The sequence below is a fragment of the Rhipicephalus sanguineus genome, chromosome 11 (assembly GCF_013339695.2).
Source record: "Rhipicephalus sanguineus isolate Rsan-2018 chromosome 11, BIME_Rsan_1.4, whole genome shotgun sequence".
Taxonomy (NCBI): domain Eukaryota; kingdom Metazoa; phylum Arthropoda; class Arachnida; order Ixodida; family Ixodidae; genus Rhipicephalus; species Rhipicephalus sanguineus.
The window spans coordinates 2,996,203-3,011,681 of NC_051186.1; the positions used below are offsets into that span (position 1 = coordinate 2,996,203).

The 15,479-nt window shown below is 47.1% G+C and overlaps 1 protein-coding gene across 1 annotated transcript in view; it reads right to left on the reverse strand.

Moving 5' to 3' along the window:
- Positions 1 to 15,479, reverse strand: part of LOC119374469 (transient receptor potential cation channel subfamily M member 3-like) — a 58,492-nt gene that overhangs the window by 12,008 nt on the left and 31,005 nt on the right. The window contains 8 exon segments of the mRNA XM_037644577.2: positions 78 to 297; positions 2,467 to 2,609; positions 4,331 to 4,479; positions 5,427 to 5,610; positions 6,785 to 6,893; positions 9,132 to 9,194; positions 11,067 to 11,169; positions 11,171 to 11,242. Of these exon segments, the coding sequence (XP_037500505.1) occupies positions 78 to 297; positions 2,467 to 2,609; positions 4,331 to 4,479; positions 5,427 to 5,610; positions 6,785 to 6,893; positions 9,132 to 9,194; positions 11,067 to 11,169; positions 11,171 to 11,242 (1,043 nt within the window).

Genomic DNA, 15,479 nt, shown 5'->3' on the forward strand with positions numbered 1-15,479 from the left:
TTCGATGAAGCCTTAACAATAAACAGACACTAAGCTATACAGCAAATTGCGTGGCGCGCGTAGAATGGTGGGCTCACACGACGATGTCCTCGTCCACGTAGACCTGAAGCGGCGCCGGGAACTGTGCCCGGGGCCTGGTGTAAGCGATCGGTTCGTAGTCCAGCCACATGACCTCCCAGGGCACGAACTTGTCAGGCACCGGGAACCGCTGTATCTTGGTGCCCGGATAGGGAGACTGGCGAGAGATGTAGTGCAGAGTCGTCTGCTGCTGGATGGTCGCAGCCACGGACATGGGATCTGCAAGAAGCGTTGGCATATAGCTTGAACGTCGTGGTATATGAAGGAGCACAAGAGGAAAATGAAATACTCTAAAAACACAAACGAAATAAACAGAACAAAATTTAGGAACCCTTCCCCTATAGCACGGGTCTCAATCTCACCTCAGCTAGTGGGCTGCAGTCACAAAATTTAGTGCCACAAGGGCTGGGACAGTGCAGATGGTGGGAGGCGGGGGGGGGGGGGGGGGGAAGGGGGCGTTCGGAGAGATTTCGAACAAAATGTCACTTAACGTAGCCATTTGAAAGAACGCCTGTCAAATAGCGCATATATGGGTAATTTCTGACGGGGTTTTCACGTCCGGTTTAGAAAAAAACATATCAGTACTGATGCCCACAATCATTAAAATCTGGACGACAATTCTGAAATGTAGAGTTTTCGTTCCACGGTAAGGTTTCAACTCATAGTGACCGCATGTGATGCCTCACGAAAAAAGAATGCTTGAGATCAGTGCTGTCTCTGTAGCTTACCCGAACAAAGCGCTATTAATTGCAATAGGCGAGAAAATAATGCGAGTACTATTTAGCAAAGTCACAAAACCTTATTCCGTGTGAAGCCGCGGGCCGCTAGAGAAAGGTCCGCGGGCTGCGTGTTCCAGACCAGCGCCCTATAGCAAATGCGCTGTGAAGGCAGATGTGAACTGAATTCTGGGGTTCCACAGTTCAAAAATAGCGATATGATTGATGATGCACGCGGAAGGGGGACTTCTGATTCGTTTTGATAACCTTGACTTTCACCTAAATGGTATAAGTACACGGAAGTTCTTTCATCCCACCCCACCTAAATGCGACCGCCATCGCCGGAAACCCTAATGAAACGCTCCGTAGCGAACGTTCCAATAATTTGATGTTTCCATAAGAATCTTACGGGAAATATGCCGAAATGTACATTGAATGTATATTGTGTATCTTCTTTAATGTTGAAGTTATATCGTTTGATAGCACTGGTTGCTAGACATATACATCATAGAAAATGTCCCTGCCGTTCGTGTTCCATGACAGCAAAGGGCTTACAAAAGGCCAGGATGTTCGAAACCACTGCCACTCCTGTTCATGACGACGTCCTGATAATAGGTGACTTGCAGTTATATGCAGCCCCTAGTTCAAAACCCATATAAAACAAAAAAGAAAAATATCTGCAAGCTTTACGATATGATCGCTTGAATTCTTTTCTCAAGGAGCTGTTAGTATGAACTAGTCGTCTGTTTTTTCAATAAAACACCGCTGCCATCTTTTCGTATTTGGCCGTGTACATATTCTTCTAAATGCAACACTGATGTTAACGTCCTGAAACTTCACAGTGACTTAAGGGAGGTGCCGAAATAAGGGTGTCGAAGTTGGTTATGACCTACCTTGGTTACCTTAAACTGCTCTGAAATCTATTTACCCGAGCGTTCATGCACGTGAAAAAAATTTGCAGTGGCTTAGTTCGGCTATGCCAGGATATACGTAACGTTAGCAAAGGTTCAGCTGATTATTCTTAGCTTTCCAGATTGTCTAGGATTATTAGCCTTCTTCTGTTCATTCTCCGTACGCTGAAGCCGCTAATTGCCAGGCAACTACTTCGGCATCCGATGAGATAAGCTTCTCGGCTCTTCTGCGCCGTCGAGCAGCATTTGCGCTCTCCTTCTCCATGTCGTTACTCACCTGCAAACGCCAGTCAGAGGCGCTATCAAGCGGCCCCAGCGCAGTGTCAGACGGCGACTGCACAGCGAAGGCGAATAGCTGCGCGCGCGCTGGCGCCACTGTGTCTACGACGTCACTCCTCTCGAATGCGGCGCAGACCAACAGCGGCGAGCCTGCGCGCGGCGGTGTCGGAGAGCGCGGGAGATGCCAGCTCCGGTGACCCAGCTGTGTGACATCACTGATCCTCGCGCATGCGCAGCACGGCTCATGACGCTCCACGCGAAATCGGCTTCGGCTAGGCAAGTGTAGCTAACGCTACAAAAGTCGGGGCAGCCGTAGCTGAGAAAAAAGCTTTCTGTGCGCTTCCGTGTTTGCGGCAGAGCGTCGTAGCGTCGAGCTCACTGCGAAGTGTTTCTCGTATTTTCTGCACTTCCTCAGAGAGAGACGACATCTGATCGCGAATGGTGCAGATTCATAGTAAGCCAACATAAAAGTACTCTCTCACCTCCCTTTGAAGACGACGCCTGCTTGAGGGTCTCCAGGTAGATGAGCGACAGAGACATCTTGCGCTGGACCTCCTCCACTTGTCCTTTGAGTTGATCCAGCGTACTGCGCTGGTAGTCCACGTCCTCCAACATCAATGTCAAGCTGTGGAAAAGCAAACGCCACTCTCTAAATTTGTTGAATGGGTGATTTTCGTTTACGATAAAGGACAGACACCATAGGGTGCACAAGTGCTAATCGATTTGTCTGTTCAGAACGCGAATATTTAACAGGGGCGGAAACATGCCACCAGCCGTATGTAGCAGCTGGCGGCGGCTGTTCACAAAAACTCGCCGCGACGAAGTTCTTACTATGAAATGTTCGGTCAAATATTTATGAGCTAACTATAATGCAATAATTTATAGAATGTTACGTTCCGAAACCACTACATGATAACAGGGCATTTTATAGTGGTGTCTGCGGGGTGATTTCGACCACCTGGTGTGCTCTAAAAGCACAGGCGTGTGCTTGTACTTTGCCCCCATCTAAATGCGGCTGCAGTAGCCGGGAATGAAAAACGTTCCTCGAGCATCGCACGGCTACGCCTTACCTGCGAAAATTCTATGATGGATATGAGATGACTCCCTTGGTCATGATATTCATAATCATTTGCATGGCCATTTAATTTCCACTGCAGGATGAGTTCTACTCTGTGATATCCCCAATTATGCCCGTATTCCGGTCATTCATAACATCCCTTAATACGTTGATGTCTCATTTCACATATAAATATTGGAGCTGGAATTCAGGACTCAGTTTTCTCATGGCATCTATTCTGTTATTCTAACACATTGGTATAACAAGATAAGTTCTTAATATATATATTAACACACTTCGCCATAGCCAAGGTCGCCATAACCTTGAAGGAGCAAGAAAGCAAAGGAGGATAGCGAAAAAGGTGAGAATAGTTATGTTTGCTTTGCATGCACCGCGTGTAATGTGCGAGGGGTTCTCAACCTACGCGAGCACACACGAAGGGACTGCTGATTGTGCTACTGATGTTGTCCCGTGCATATTACGGACGCACATGACCCGGTAATCAAAAGTCGAACGCCGATAACTTTTCCCGCCGCTATTGTTGCGATATCTGTGTGTTTGCTTTCTGAAGACATGTCAATACGCAGTATAATAATATCTAGGGTTTAACGTCCCAAAACCATGATATGATTATCAGAGACGCCGTAGTGGAGGGCTCAGCAAATATCGACCACCTGGGGTTCTTTAACGTGCACCTAAATCTAAGTACACGGGCCTCAAACATTTTCACTCCATTGTTAATACGCAATAGAGAGTGGAATTCGTACGCCACACTGTAAACCACTTTACACCCTTAAAGCGACTTCAAGCAAGGAAAACACTTTCGCCTAACTGAAATGTGCACAAACGGAGGTGTGAGGTTGTTTTGGTTCACCAAATAGCATTTTGCTTTGCGTAAGGGTTAATATTTTACCTAACACACCCTTTAGCATTTAAGGGTGTTACGAGTTATGGAAACACTTGCGGCCCATAAGGGCAGAGAGCCAGCTGATCATTGGGGATCGCTGATTAAAAAGACATTGAAATTTAGGCGACTTTAGACTAAGAGATCTGTCTCTTTTATGGCTATCTACAAGCACACCATAAGTTTGCGCGTATTCTGTGAATGTTCAATCTCTCATTATGCGCAACAGGAATATCCCCCACTTCCTTTTTTTTATGAACAGGTGCAATGTTTTGATCGGTGCTTTGCAGGAGTGCTCGTTTCTTTTATCCTGTCTTACAACACTAGAAGGGATATTAAATAATTTCTAGCTTGCATCAGGAACTGTACATTTAAAGAAACGTACTTGTCGGACATCATCTGGGCTCTGTTCTGGTTGGCAGAGGCAAGGTTGTTGCTGTACTCCAAAGCTTTTTGTTTCCAGTAGTGGTAGTCCAGCTCAGACAACTTTTGACCTTTGCTGACGTCTTTCGCCAACGGGTGCAGAGGCAAGTGCTGGGCGAGAAAAGGTTAGAAAAGGAGGTTCGTATTCGGAAGAGCAATGCCAGAACAATGGAGCGCTACCGTTCGTCGTAAAGGATCCCACAAAATGAGCAACTCTGGCAAAATAGGCATTTGCTATAGCAAATCTCGTCACAGACTTCTGAATCTTTTCCCGCAGTTTCACACTGAAACCTCTCCATCTGCATGGCAAATATAACTACGTAAGCTGCCGTATTCATAGGCCAGGGTGGCATTCGACAACAGGCAATCTTTTTAAGTTTGACTATGGTGTCCAAAGTGGGAGAACAGTTAACTCTATTGATCACTGTTTTGCTATGAATTTCAAGGTAATGTCGAGCGATTCTCAATGAGAACGAAATTAGCCAACTACACTTTCTTGTTTTCTCGTTAGGGATCTCCATCTTTTAAATTATTGACCGATTGCAAAGTTTTAGTAACTCTACTAACAGACCTACGAGAAAAAAAAAATTATGCCAAAATTGCTATGCCGATATAAGGAAGCTACAGGCATTTCAGAAAAAAAAAGTACTACTTCCTTGCTTCAAAAAACGACGCCACTCCGTTTTTATTATCCGCATAGTTCCACGAATACATCAATGCGGATATCGGTGCACAAAAACGCAGATATTTAGAAAGGGATAACTGATAACTACCCGCTTGTAACGCGAAGCCACAAGGGAATCCACACATATTTCCTTGTGGCTTCGTGCTACAAACCGGTGCTTGTCATTTTCCCTTTCTAAACCCTTCTGTCCCCTTCGCGGGCTTCCGCAGGACCGATTTGAAAGAATGCTGATGGATGGATGAATAACTTTATTTTGGTCCCTAGGAACGCGCAGAAAAAAATTGCAGAAGAAATTTGTAAGCGCTGCTGTCGAAGTTTAACGTGGTTTCGAGCATGACGTTACAGCCGTGATATGAAGTAAAGATTAGCGTACTCGCTTCTTCCTCCTGATTGCACGCCTGCACACCTTGAAGATGGCGGCCAAGATGCACCAGACGTAAGCAATGGCATTGAGTGGAGGTGGTAAGCAGCGCCGCATGGCGAAATCCATGACAAGCTCGTACCGTTGGAACTTCCAGACGGCGTCCGCTTGTGGTGTCACTTCGGCGACCGTGTTACTGCGATGAGATAATGATTGGTCATTCATCGTCACTACCAATCGTTACTTCATCGTTACTGCCTCACACCGACCTTACCCTTACCGCAAAGTTAACGCACAATATTTCTCAACTACTGCAGGCTCGCATTCACTTGTTCCCAGGACAGCAGGAGATTGGAATCACTTACCTGCTTTCATATTTGATATAATTGATCCAATTGCATTTAAAAATGTCCTATCAAGTCTGCTGTAGCAATACAGGTCTGTTTCTGTTACGTAATTTACCTTACTCGTTGTTTGTAATTTACTTCACCAGACGTTCGCTAATGCCCTTTAAATGGTCTTTATAATTATTCTGTGTAATGCTTCCATTTTACTGTTACTTATGCTTTTGTTTGCTGTGTATACCCCTCACCCCCTCTGCAATGTATTTACACCCAGAAGGGTACTATAAATAATAAATAAATAAATAGTAAATACGGCACGACAACTGCAAGGCGACGTCGTCACCTGCCCCTTCGCGGTCCCAGAATATTTATCGAACATTTCTCGTAATAATATCCGTTGAATGTGTGCCCTAGAAAACCTACGCTTTCAATCAAAGTGTGCTAATCTTCTTTTACAGCCTCCTAAGAAACGGCAAAAGCTTAGCTCCTTGCGAGGTTTTCAATGTGCAGCTAAGTCAATCCCCCGGTATACTTTGTAAGGCAAAACTGTTCATCTAACGTTCAACGCTTCGACAATGATTGTGACGCGCAAACCACCTAATAGTTGAGGCCTGGCATATCAATAATAGCGGTAGCGCATGCGTCAGCCAACCGTGTATTAACTTGCATAAGAAGAAATTAAATGCTCGAACAGTTATCGCTCACGTAGAGCCCCCCCCCCCCCCCCACGCGTATCGGATTGATTGGCATCGCCTCTTACCTGGGCATGCGCAGGTAAGTCTTTGTGCCTACCTTGTCTTTCCGCCGCTGTGCAGCTTTTTTCAGTTGCTAGTCAGCGTTTGCGGTGTCTTGAGTCTCTCTAGTCTTCGTGTTTGTACGCCCACTTTTTTAACAAGAATACGTATCAGCTAGCTCAGCTTTCGTTATTCTAAGCCTCGACAATTTCTGACGGTTGAATCAATGGCCCGGTAACTGCGGCCGTTGGCTTCAAATTCCACAAAGAAGCAATAAATGTTCTTCCCTTACTAGAAAAGCGCCACCAGGACCGTGAGAAGGATCAGCTTCAGGTGCGCAAAGTAGATCACCGCGAACACGTAGGGCCACAGACCCGCATTTGGGCAACTCTCGTCCGAATCTGCAATTATAAAATAGAGGCATGACTATTGTTCTTTAAGCTACCGCATGAGCTCAATGTTGAATTTTTATAAATAACAATACAACGTGTAATTAAACATCACTAGTTCGCCACAGCACTATAAGTTTCGAATTGAACAAGTTGAACTTCGAACTGATATAGCTCATCACGAAAAATGAAGATACGGTCGAACCGGCTACGCAAATGGACAGAGTGCTTTGTCGTTTCGTTTGGCCTGCTCATGCGTTCCTTCATTTTCCGTGATGCGCTGTACGAGCTCGAGAGATGCAAAATTCTTGAATACGGGATGTCGCTGGAGACAACGTTTCGGCAGGCGGTCTTGTCATCTTCAAGGCTGCATCTTGAACAAGCCAACACCACTTGCCGAAGCGTTCGCTCCAGTGTTTAATCTATTCCAGCTCGCATCTTCCCATGAACTTCGGCCATACTTGGATATACGTAAAAGCTCGTTAATTCGAACTCGAAGGGGATTATAAAATTGTTCATATTAAGCGGAGTTAGAATGAGCGGGCAGAACACAGAGAAGCCACCTCTGGGCTCGTTATCTTGAACTAGGCGCTACTACACGTTTGTGGCAGGTGATTTCGTAAATTAGGTTAATGGAGCTCTAACTGCGAACAGAATTAATTGATCAGTCAATGATATGCCAGAAACATACACTGGACATGCATTCATGTGAGCAGTGAGGCCTAATATAAAATAATAAAAACGCGATTTATGCTCAGAAACATGTTTATTTAATGGCAGAGGTAACGCAATCAAATTTAAAAGTAATCAGTAACACGCATTTGCTTGCGCTTCTTCTGTCGCGACTCCAGTGAGCATCGTTCTTGCCCAAGAGCTCCTGCGCAGCGTCCGAATTCTCACATGCTGAGAAATGCTGATTTGCCTCTCTAGTAAATTTGATTTGGTTTTGCAACACATTGTGATCACTTTGCGACCGACTTATGCGAGGAGCAATGAAAACGAGAGGCTCTCGGTTCGAATTAAACGTTGTGGATACTGACGCGTTCGAATTATTGAGAGTTTCCCGCCATATAAAGGCAGAGGGCTGTGCCGGGACGAGGGCGTCAGTTGCAATTAACTGTTAGTTCGAATTAACCGAGTTCGAATTAACGAGCTTTTACTTTATCATTTCAAGTGCGACAAACCAACTCGCCCAATCATCAGTACTTCAACAAGTCGTACTACGCGGCAATTAAGCAATAGGACAGTGACAGTGCGCAGGCTTGAAGGGTCATAGAATTACTTGGCACTTCACGTCTGTGGAAAATATGAGTGGCCGAGAGGTCTTTGTAAGAATCTTGTAAGAATTTGGGCTCATTGAACCAAGATGAAGTAATATTTCTGCAGCTGTTTTCGTAGAGTCCACGGTTTACATTCAGTGAGCCTGGATCCTACGAAAACACAATTCACAATTTTCATTTGGGCCACATGCCCTGCACGTTCAATGTGTGAAAAAAGAAAATGTTAAGGTTGATGTTCACATTACACATGTGAAGCAGGCCAGAGGTGCTATCGTCCAATCAATAATGATTTTTACACTATTGTACAAACTTCGAGGTGGCACTTTCCAACACTAGAGCAAAGGGCACTTGCGCGTTTTTTTTGCTGCATGGCAGTACTTAGCGACTACAAAACAAAACATAGACGAAGAGTATGCAATCCATTTCGAGATTTATATTAGGTGAATATGAGCCTTGCGCCTTGACCGCCATAAAGAGAAAGAAGTGTGTTACTTTCGAAAAGTTTATTTTGGATGGCGAAATTCAAACCAAAACATTGAAAATAGCGCGCAATTTATGTTCGACTCATAGGAATTTCAGCCGCCAACAAATGCGTTTTGCCCACGGTCTCCCAATTATTTGGATCATGTTATTGGACATACGTAGAACACCTCGCAATCACCAATATTATGTATCGATCAACGTTCTTCGTCTGCTTATAGGTACTTTATCCTGCTATACACTTCTTTAGAGTGTAGATCGACTGAATTTTCGAACATGTTCATTCTTACCTGTTCAATGACTTCGCTGAGGAAATTGTTTCGCAATAAAAATTATTGTTTCGAGGTGGCGCGGTGCTCTCTAACTTTACGAACACCGTCACAGTTGCTTCACTCACCTATACAATGCCGCCGTAGTAAAAGCAAGGGAAGTGCACTTGCCAGCTGAGGTACGCTTACCGAATTAATAAATATGCTGTGGTCGTACTTACAGTTGCTGACGAAACATCCCTTGTCGCGATCTGGCGGAGGTATTTGGGCGCACCTGGTTTCTCCTGCAAAGATCGAATGGCCGTGTACTGCCGCGTATTCAGATTCGCTGTGTATATTGTCGAACAACGCGTTGAAGCCCGAGTAAGTGACATCGGAGATCACAGAGCAACTGGTTAAAGATGAAATCATTGGTAACGGATACACAGTTTTTAAAGCTGAGGTCTAGACAATAAGCCCACCTCAGGGACCATCCGGATGTAACATTCGGTGACAGTACGGTGGCGATCAGCGCACCGTTTTTAAGTGCGTTCAGGGTTCACCACAACCGCGATTAGTGGCTGTGGCTGACACTCCCCTTGTAAACATAAACTTTATTTGAAACTATCTCATGTAGCCTCATGCACTTTGTTGTCGTGATTCTTAGGGGAAACTTCTTTTGAGACCCTTCGTAATCATACTAAACGCTATGACGCTGCATTTGGTTCACTACGTAAAAACTGCCACTTTGTGAAATGTCGTGAACTGTTCACCATACTTCGATATACATAAGAAAACTTGCCCCTTCCGTGCGTTTAGCCATCTTCAGGGTATACAGAACAACGCTTTCCCTGAATTTAAAGAAATGCTTCAATGATGCACGCTCGCTACCTGCTCTAGCACCACTCGATGCCTGTCTTCCAGCAATGATCTATTGTGTCGAAGTAATACTGAATGACTATGCTAATTATTCAGGTTATAAATTATTTTAATCAAGTTCCCATTTAAACGCAAGTAAGGTATCAACTGTAACATTACCCCTACATCCTCAATCAACTAAAGGGGGCTAGATCTGTCCAATATATCAATTCAGTCGGGCATGTCCTGCCATTGTTTTGAGTGGAGAGTTATGGCCACCCAGGTTTTTGACGATAATGGCGGCTGAAAACCACCGTCACGTTGCGTTCCACGAAATGTTTGCTTCTAGCCTTCAACACCCCCCCCCCCCCCCGAAAAATGGGATCCTAAAGCATGCTGTTGTGTGAAGCCTGTCATCGCTCAATTAAAATTCTTGAACACACTGCGAAACGTGTTTTCTGTCGGATTGGATCAATGGGTGCGGGGTGGCGCTGCCGCAAACAAAAACATGCCCCCCCCCCCCTCCTCTAATGGTGGACCCCGCGCAGGGCTATACCCGTAGGTTCAGTACGGACTACGGAGCGAGAACCACTGCCACAACTCAAATTCTAAAGCATTGCCCACGTGGTCAGAAGTCGTGCAGAAAAAATGTTTTTTTCTTCGTAGTACGATGCACGGGAAACATCGAGGCCCATTTCTGAGCGCAATAATAACTTTCTGTATTTAAATGCTCGTGAAAACGGTTGAGTCTCGATTCTTTTCATTGCAGTTTCTTCCATCAACGATGACGTCATAAAACAGTAACATGCTCTCGTGCGACCGTGCAGATCGAAACTGACAAGTGTAAACACAGGCGAGCGTACTGCTCTTCATTAGCCGTGGGCACGCAAGATTCACCACATTCTCTTCCCCCCCCCCCACACCCCCCGCACCTCTCTCCCAGTCGATCGAGTCTAAACAAAACAATCTGCGCAATGGACGCAAAAATGAAAACGAAGCGGTGCCGTGATTCTGAAAGCGGTCTGCCTTTGGTCCTCTGCTTTCCTGAGGGAAATGTGGGAAGTAAACAGTTCTTCTAATGGAACACCAGGGGTCCTCGGCCACCATTTGCGCTAAACACCTGCGTGGCCAAAGCCCTGTACATTATTAAAAAATGACAGGACAGATCGTACTGCGTAAATAAATGTATGGGGCAGAGTTGGCGCCCCCCTTAGATGATTGGCGGGGATTGCCCCTTCCCCCCTTGCCCGCTTTCTTCCTGCAAGCCTGTGGATGTAAAGAAAGCTCCCCTGCGGAAAGGCCGCACGGAGCGCGCTCACCTTCGAGGTCGTCGATGGGCGTCAGCCAGAGGGAGAACCAGGCCATGTGGAATATTCTGCGGAAGAGCTCGACCGTGATCGGGTAGTCGGGATACAGCACGACAGTGCACCACGATGCCTCCGCATATGATCACCAGCAGCGCCATGCGCATGAAGTTTGCGAAATCTCGACAGACCTGCAGTTGAGAAGGATCGGTGTTATACACGTCGTGTGAGAGTACGTGCTTAGAGTGGTTGCGACTGAAGAGCCGCAAATGGGGGTGTGTCCTAGAATCGCGATATCAAGATGATGGGCTAGTTGCTGTCACTAGTCCTTAATATCACCACACTTTCGGCTTTAACTTTTTCAGTGCCAAGTAGGAGTCTCAACCATCTAGGTTTCCTCCAAGAACACGCCAATGAAAACTCTGAATAGCCCAGAAATTTACTTTCATCTGCTGTGGCCCGGAGGAGTGGCCCCTATTAAGTTATTTTCATAAGTATGACGTGTTGGTGAATGGCACTTACTTCCCATATAGCAATAGCTTTTCCTGAAACGTTTTGAGGAAAGCAATAACGTTCCCGCGAGTTTTCATAAGTTACACTGTCACAGCCTTCACTATACCATGCCTATACTCGCCTTCACTTCTTAGTCATATGCTTTCATCGTTGTTCGGGCGCTCACTAACCCTAAGTACTGCAGTATGCTATCTTGAAAACATAAATGAACCGAAGCTATTTTTTCCTTAGAAACAGTTCACGGAAGGTGTGAAAACAAGTGGTGTACAAAAAAAAGAAAAAAAAACGTGATTGAAGCGGTCAACCACGATTTTTTTGTAAATGGCGATATCCCTTTCAAGTGAACTTCCCGGGCGATATAGTACTTAAGCAAACCGTACAGTGTCAAATTCTCTACCTACAGCGATCTGCTTGTTCACTGTACTCTAGTATTAGCGCGCGGCCGCGAACTGACGGACCGTCTGCGCATTCTAGCAGCGTCACGCAACGAAATCAGCAGGAGCGGCGCTTGCGCACCAAGCTCGCTTGTAGATCTTTCGTCTGCTAGGATCTTCCAACGAGCACGACACAGCCTTTGGCACTATTAAATAGGTTCAAGCTAGCGCTTTTTTTTAGAAAACTTGTTACAACACGCTGATTTTGGTGGCGTTGTCGTCACAAGAAAAAAAAAAAAAACGGCGACGGCGCGTGTACAGAAATGCGGACCTCGAAGGTACGGCGGTCACAGGCATATTTGCATGCGCCGTTTTCCAATACTTGATGGTCTCTGACCGTGGTTTTGTCAGCTGCCAGGCGTTTTTGATGCCGCAATGTGGTCTTTTATCGAGATGACTTGTTATTCCACATTATGCGTATGAACGAGTGACCTTCGTTGTTGCCTGTAGCAACTGAAGTTTCCTGCTGCTAAGCATCTGGATGACGGTCCAATTTCCGGCATGAAGGAAGGATAGAGGAGGAAACATTGCGCAATGCGAAAGAAACAAGGAAGGAAGGAAGGAAAATAGTAGATCAGGCAGGCACACTCCAAGCCTCGTTTGCCCCTATTTTCCCGAAAGACGTCAGACTGTGGAGTTTCGCAAGACAGGTAGCGCCACCTGTCGGAGCGAGAAGGGAGGGCAAATTCGCTGTGGAACTTTGCCCACAACTAGCGAGTGCGTGTGTTTTGCACATTTAACACTCAGACAGAGAGCTGTGAATTTCTCTCCGCTGAACGCGTCGAGCGTCTATACGAGCGCTGCGTGGCTCACGTCGCGCTCCACATTTTTCATGTGTTTTCGCTGGAAAAGTGCCTCTAACCATCGGAAAAGTGACACCAAACGATCCGTGAAGTTCAGGGGAGCATTTGGACACCAAACAAGTGGACCTCGGACAAACGCACGGACCGCAGACTTCGGAAAAGAGTGACCTTCGAAAAGGACGAGCTGCACGAAACGCCATCTCGGCGCGGCAGCTCCGACGCCGCCGGCGTCTAGGGAGCCACATCGACCACTACGCAGCTGCCTGAACGAGAAATGGAGCCACAAGCCATTGCTTCCACACGACCACCAGCAGCAGGCACCTCGACTACCACCTTGGTTGAGGACATGGACCTCGCCGGACCTTCGACAAGCAAGGCCCAGGGCAACATGCCAACGGCAAGTCAACCCGAAGCCTTTGAGCGAACGACATCAGAGGACGACTGGCACACCGTTCTCACCTTACGACAGAAAAAACAGCAAGCAAGAGCAAAGAAACAGGGCAGAAGAGACCCGAAGAAGAGAAGACAAAAGAAGCTCAACCAAGACCACGACGAAGAAAGGGGGTCAAGCTCCCGCCGCTTCCAAAGGACGACTTTAAGATTGTAATTAGGCCTCACCAGGGCCTACCACTACGCTCAATCACTACCCCGGAGATGGCAGCGGCAGTCACCGCAGCTTGCCAACACACCGTAACAGGTGAGCACTTTCTGTTACGCATAAAACCGGGATCGAACATAGCCATCATTTCCACCTCGAAGCAAGAAGTGGCGGAGCGGCTTCGTCGCATAACCGCGCTCACAATAAACGGTCGCACACATGCCGTAAACGTGTACGCGGCGACTGGTGAAGAAGCCCTCATGGGAGCGATACACGGCATACCATCCCGCACCCCAGCTGAAACGCTAATGGCCAACTTGCGAGTGCGAACGCAAGGTGTGGAAATAATACAAGCACGCATGATGGGAGAAACGAAGAGTGCAAAGATCACCTTCTGTGGCCCGACTCTCCCGCGCTTTGTGTATTACTGCGGAGGTGAACTGGCCTGCCACCCGTATAGAGCCACAGTGCAAGTGTGCAAGACCTGCTGCAGCAAGGGCCATCGTACAGATGTGTGTCCTCAACCGGACGCTCGCGTCTGCCGCATATGCGGAACGAGAGACCCGACCGACGGACATGCGTGTGTGCCAAAGTGTGCCTCGTGCGGAGGAGAACACGTCACAGGTGACCGCAGCTGTACACAGCGACTGAAGCAGCCGAGAGCGCCCCGCCAGGCAACCGCGAAAGCGCCCGCCTAGCCCTAAGCGTAAGGAATTACGCTGGTTTTCATCAGATGAAGAGGAATCGGAGCTTAGCGACGACGGAAAGCCGCGATCGGCGAGCCGACACAGTACTCCTACACGCCACGATCGAAACGCAGCCCGAGCCTGCTCCAAGTCTCCACCACCACGCAAACCAAGATCGAGGTCAAAATCCAAGAAGAGAAGAACAAACAGTCCGAGACGAAAAGCAGAGGAATCGCAGACTCCCATTACAGCCACCACGGAACCTGTGGGACAGCAGAAGCAAGCTCCACCTGCAATTGTGCCGGTAAGATGGGTTGACGTCGCATCTCACACGACCACCCCAATAACACAACACGAGGAATATCAAAGAATAATCGCAGAAAACAAGCAACTTAAATCCAGTCTTGCCGCACTACAGGCAGAGGTAGCAGCACTCAAACAACTTTTGGCTAGTAGGACGATCAGCCAGAACACACAAAGCCAACAAACACAAATACAAACATGTGCAACAGAACCAGCTCCCCCCAAAGCGCAAAATGTGGAGGGACAGCTACACAGCATAGGAACCCAACTCCAACTTTTGTTTGCGGAGCTGGGAAATCTTAAGAGATACGTCGACGACTCCATCAAAGGGGTAAAAAAATCAAGAAAACGGGGAAGCTCAAGCCCTGGAGGCCGCAGTCCTAAGGTATTGGCAACGACTGACACGGATACACTTGAGAGCCCCTATGATGGCTAGACACATCACACGTCGCCAAGAGAATCTCGAGTTATGGCAGTGGAACTGCCGTTCCCTGCGCAACAAAGAATCTGCGCTAGCACAATTCGTGCAAGCCGCCGCAATTGCGCCAGATCTCATATGTTTGCAAGAAGCAGGCACACCAAAACGCTCAGTATTGGGATACACACTTCACACAAACACCAACACGGGGACGGCTATTTTGGTTCGGAAGGATCTCGATGTAAGCGTAGAAACTGTACCAGGAATTGACATAGCACACCAAATAGCAACAGTATGGCTTGTTAAGCGAGGTCGCCCGAAGAACATCGTCGCGAATGTCTACAGTTCTCCTCGAGAACGCAAGGCGGACTTTACACCCATTATCTCACACGCTATGAACAGCGCGAGACGAGGTGACAGAGTAATACTGCTAGGGGATTTCAACGCCTGGCATACAGAGTGGGGCTACAAAAGAGATTCGGCAAAAGGAACCAGCTTACTGAAGGCAACACAGGCTCATGATCTCATTCTCGTCACGCAACCAGACTCTCCCACAAGACTGGGAAACAGCGTGGCTAGAGACACGGCTCCTGACCTATGTTTCGTAAGTGATGAACGAGGCGTCACTTGGACTAACCTAGACGAGACACTCGGGAGCGACCATTACATCCTC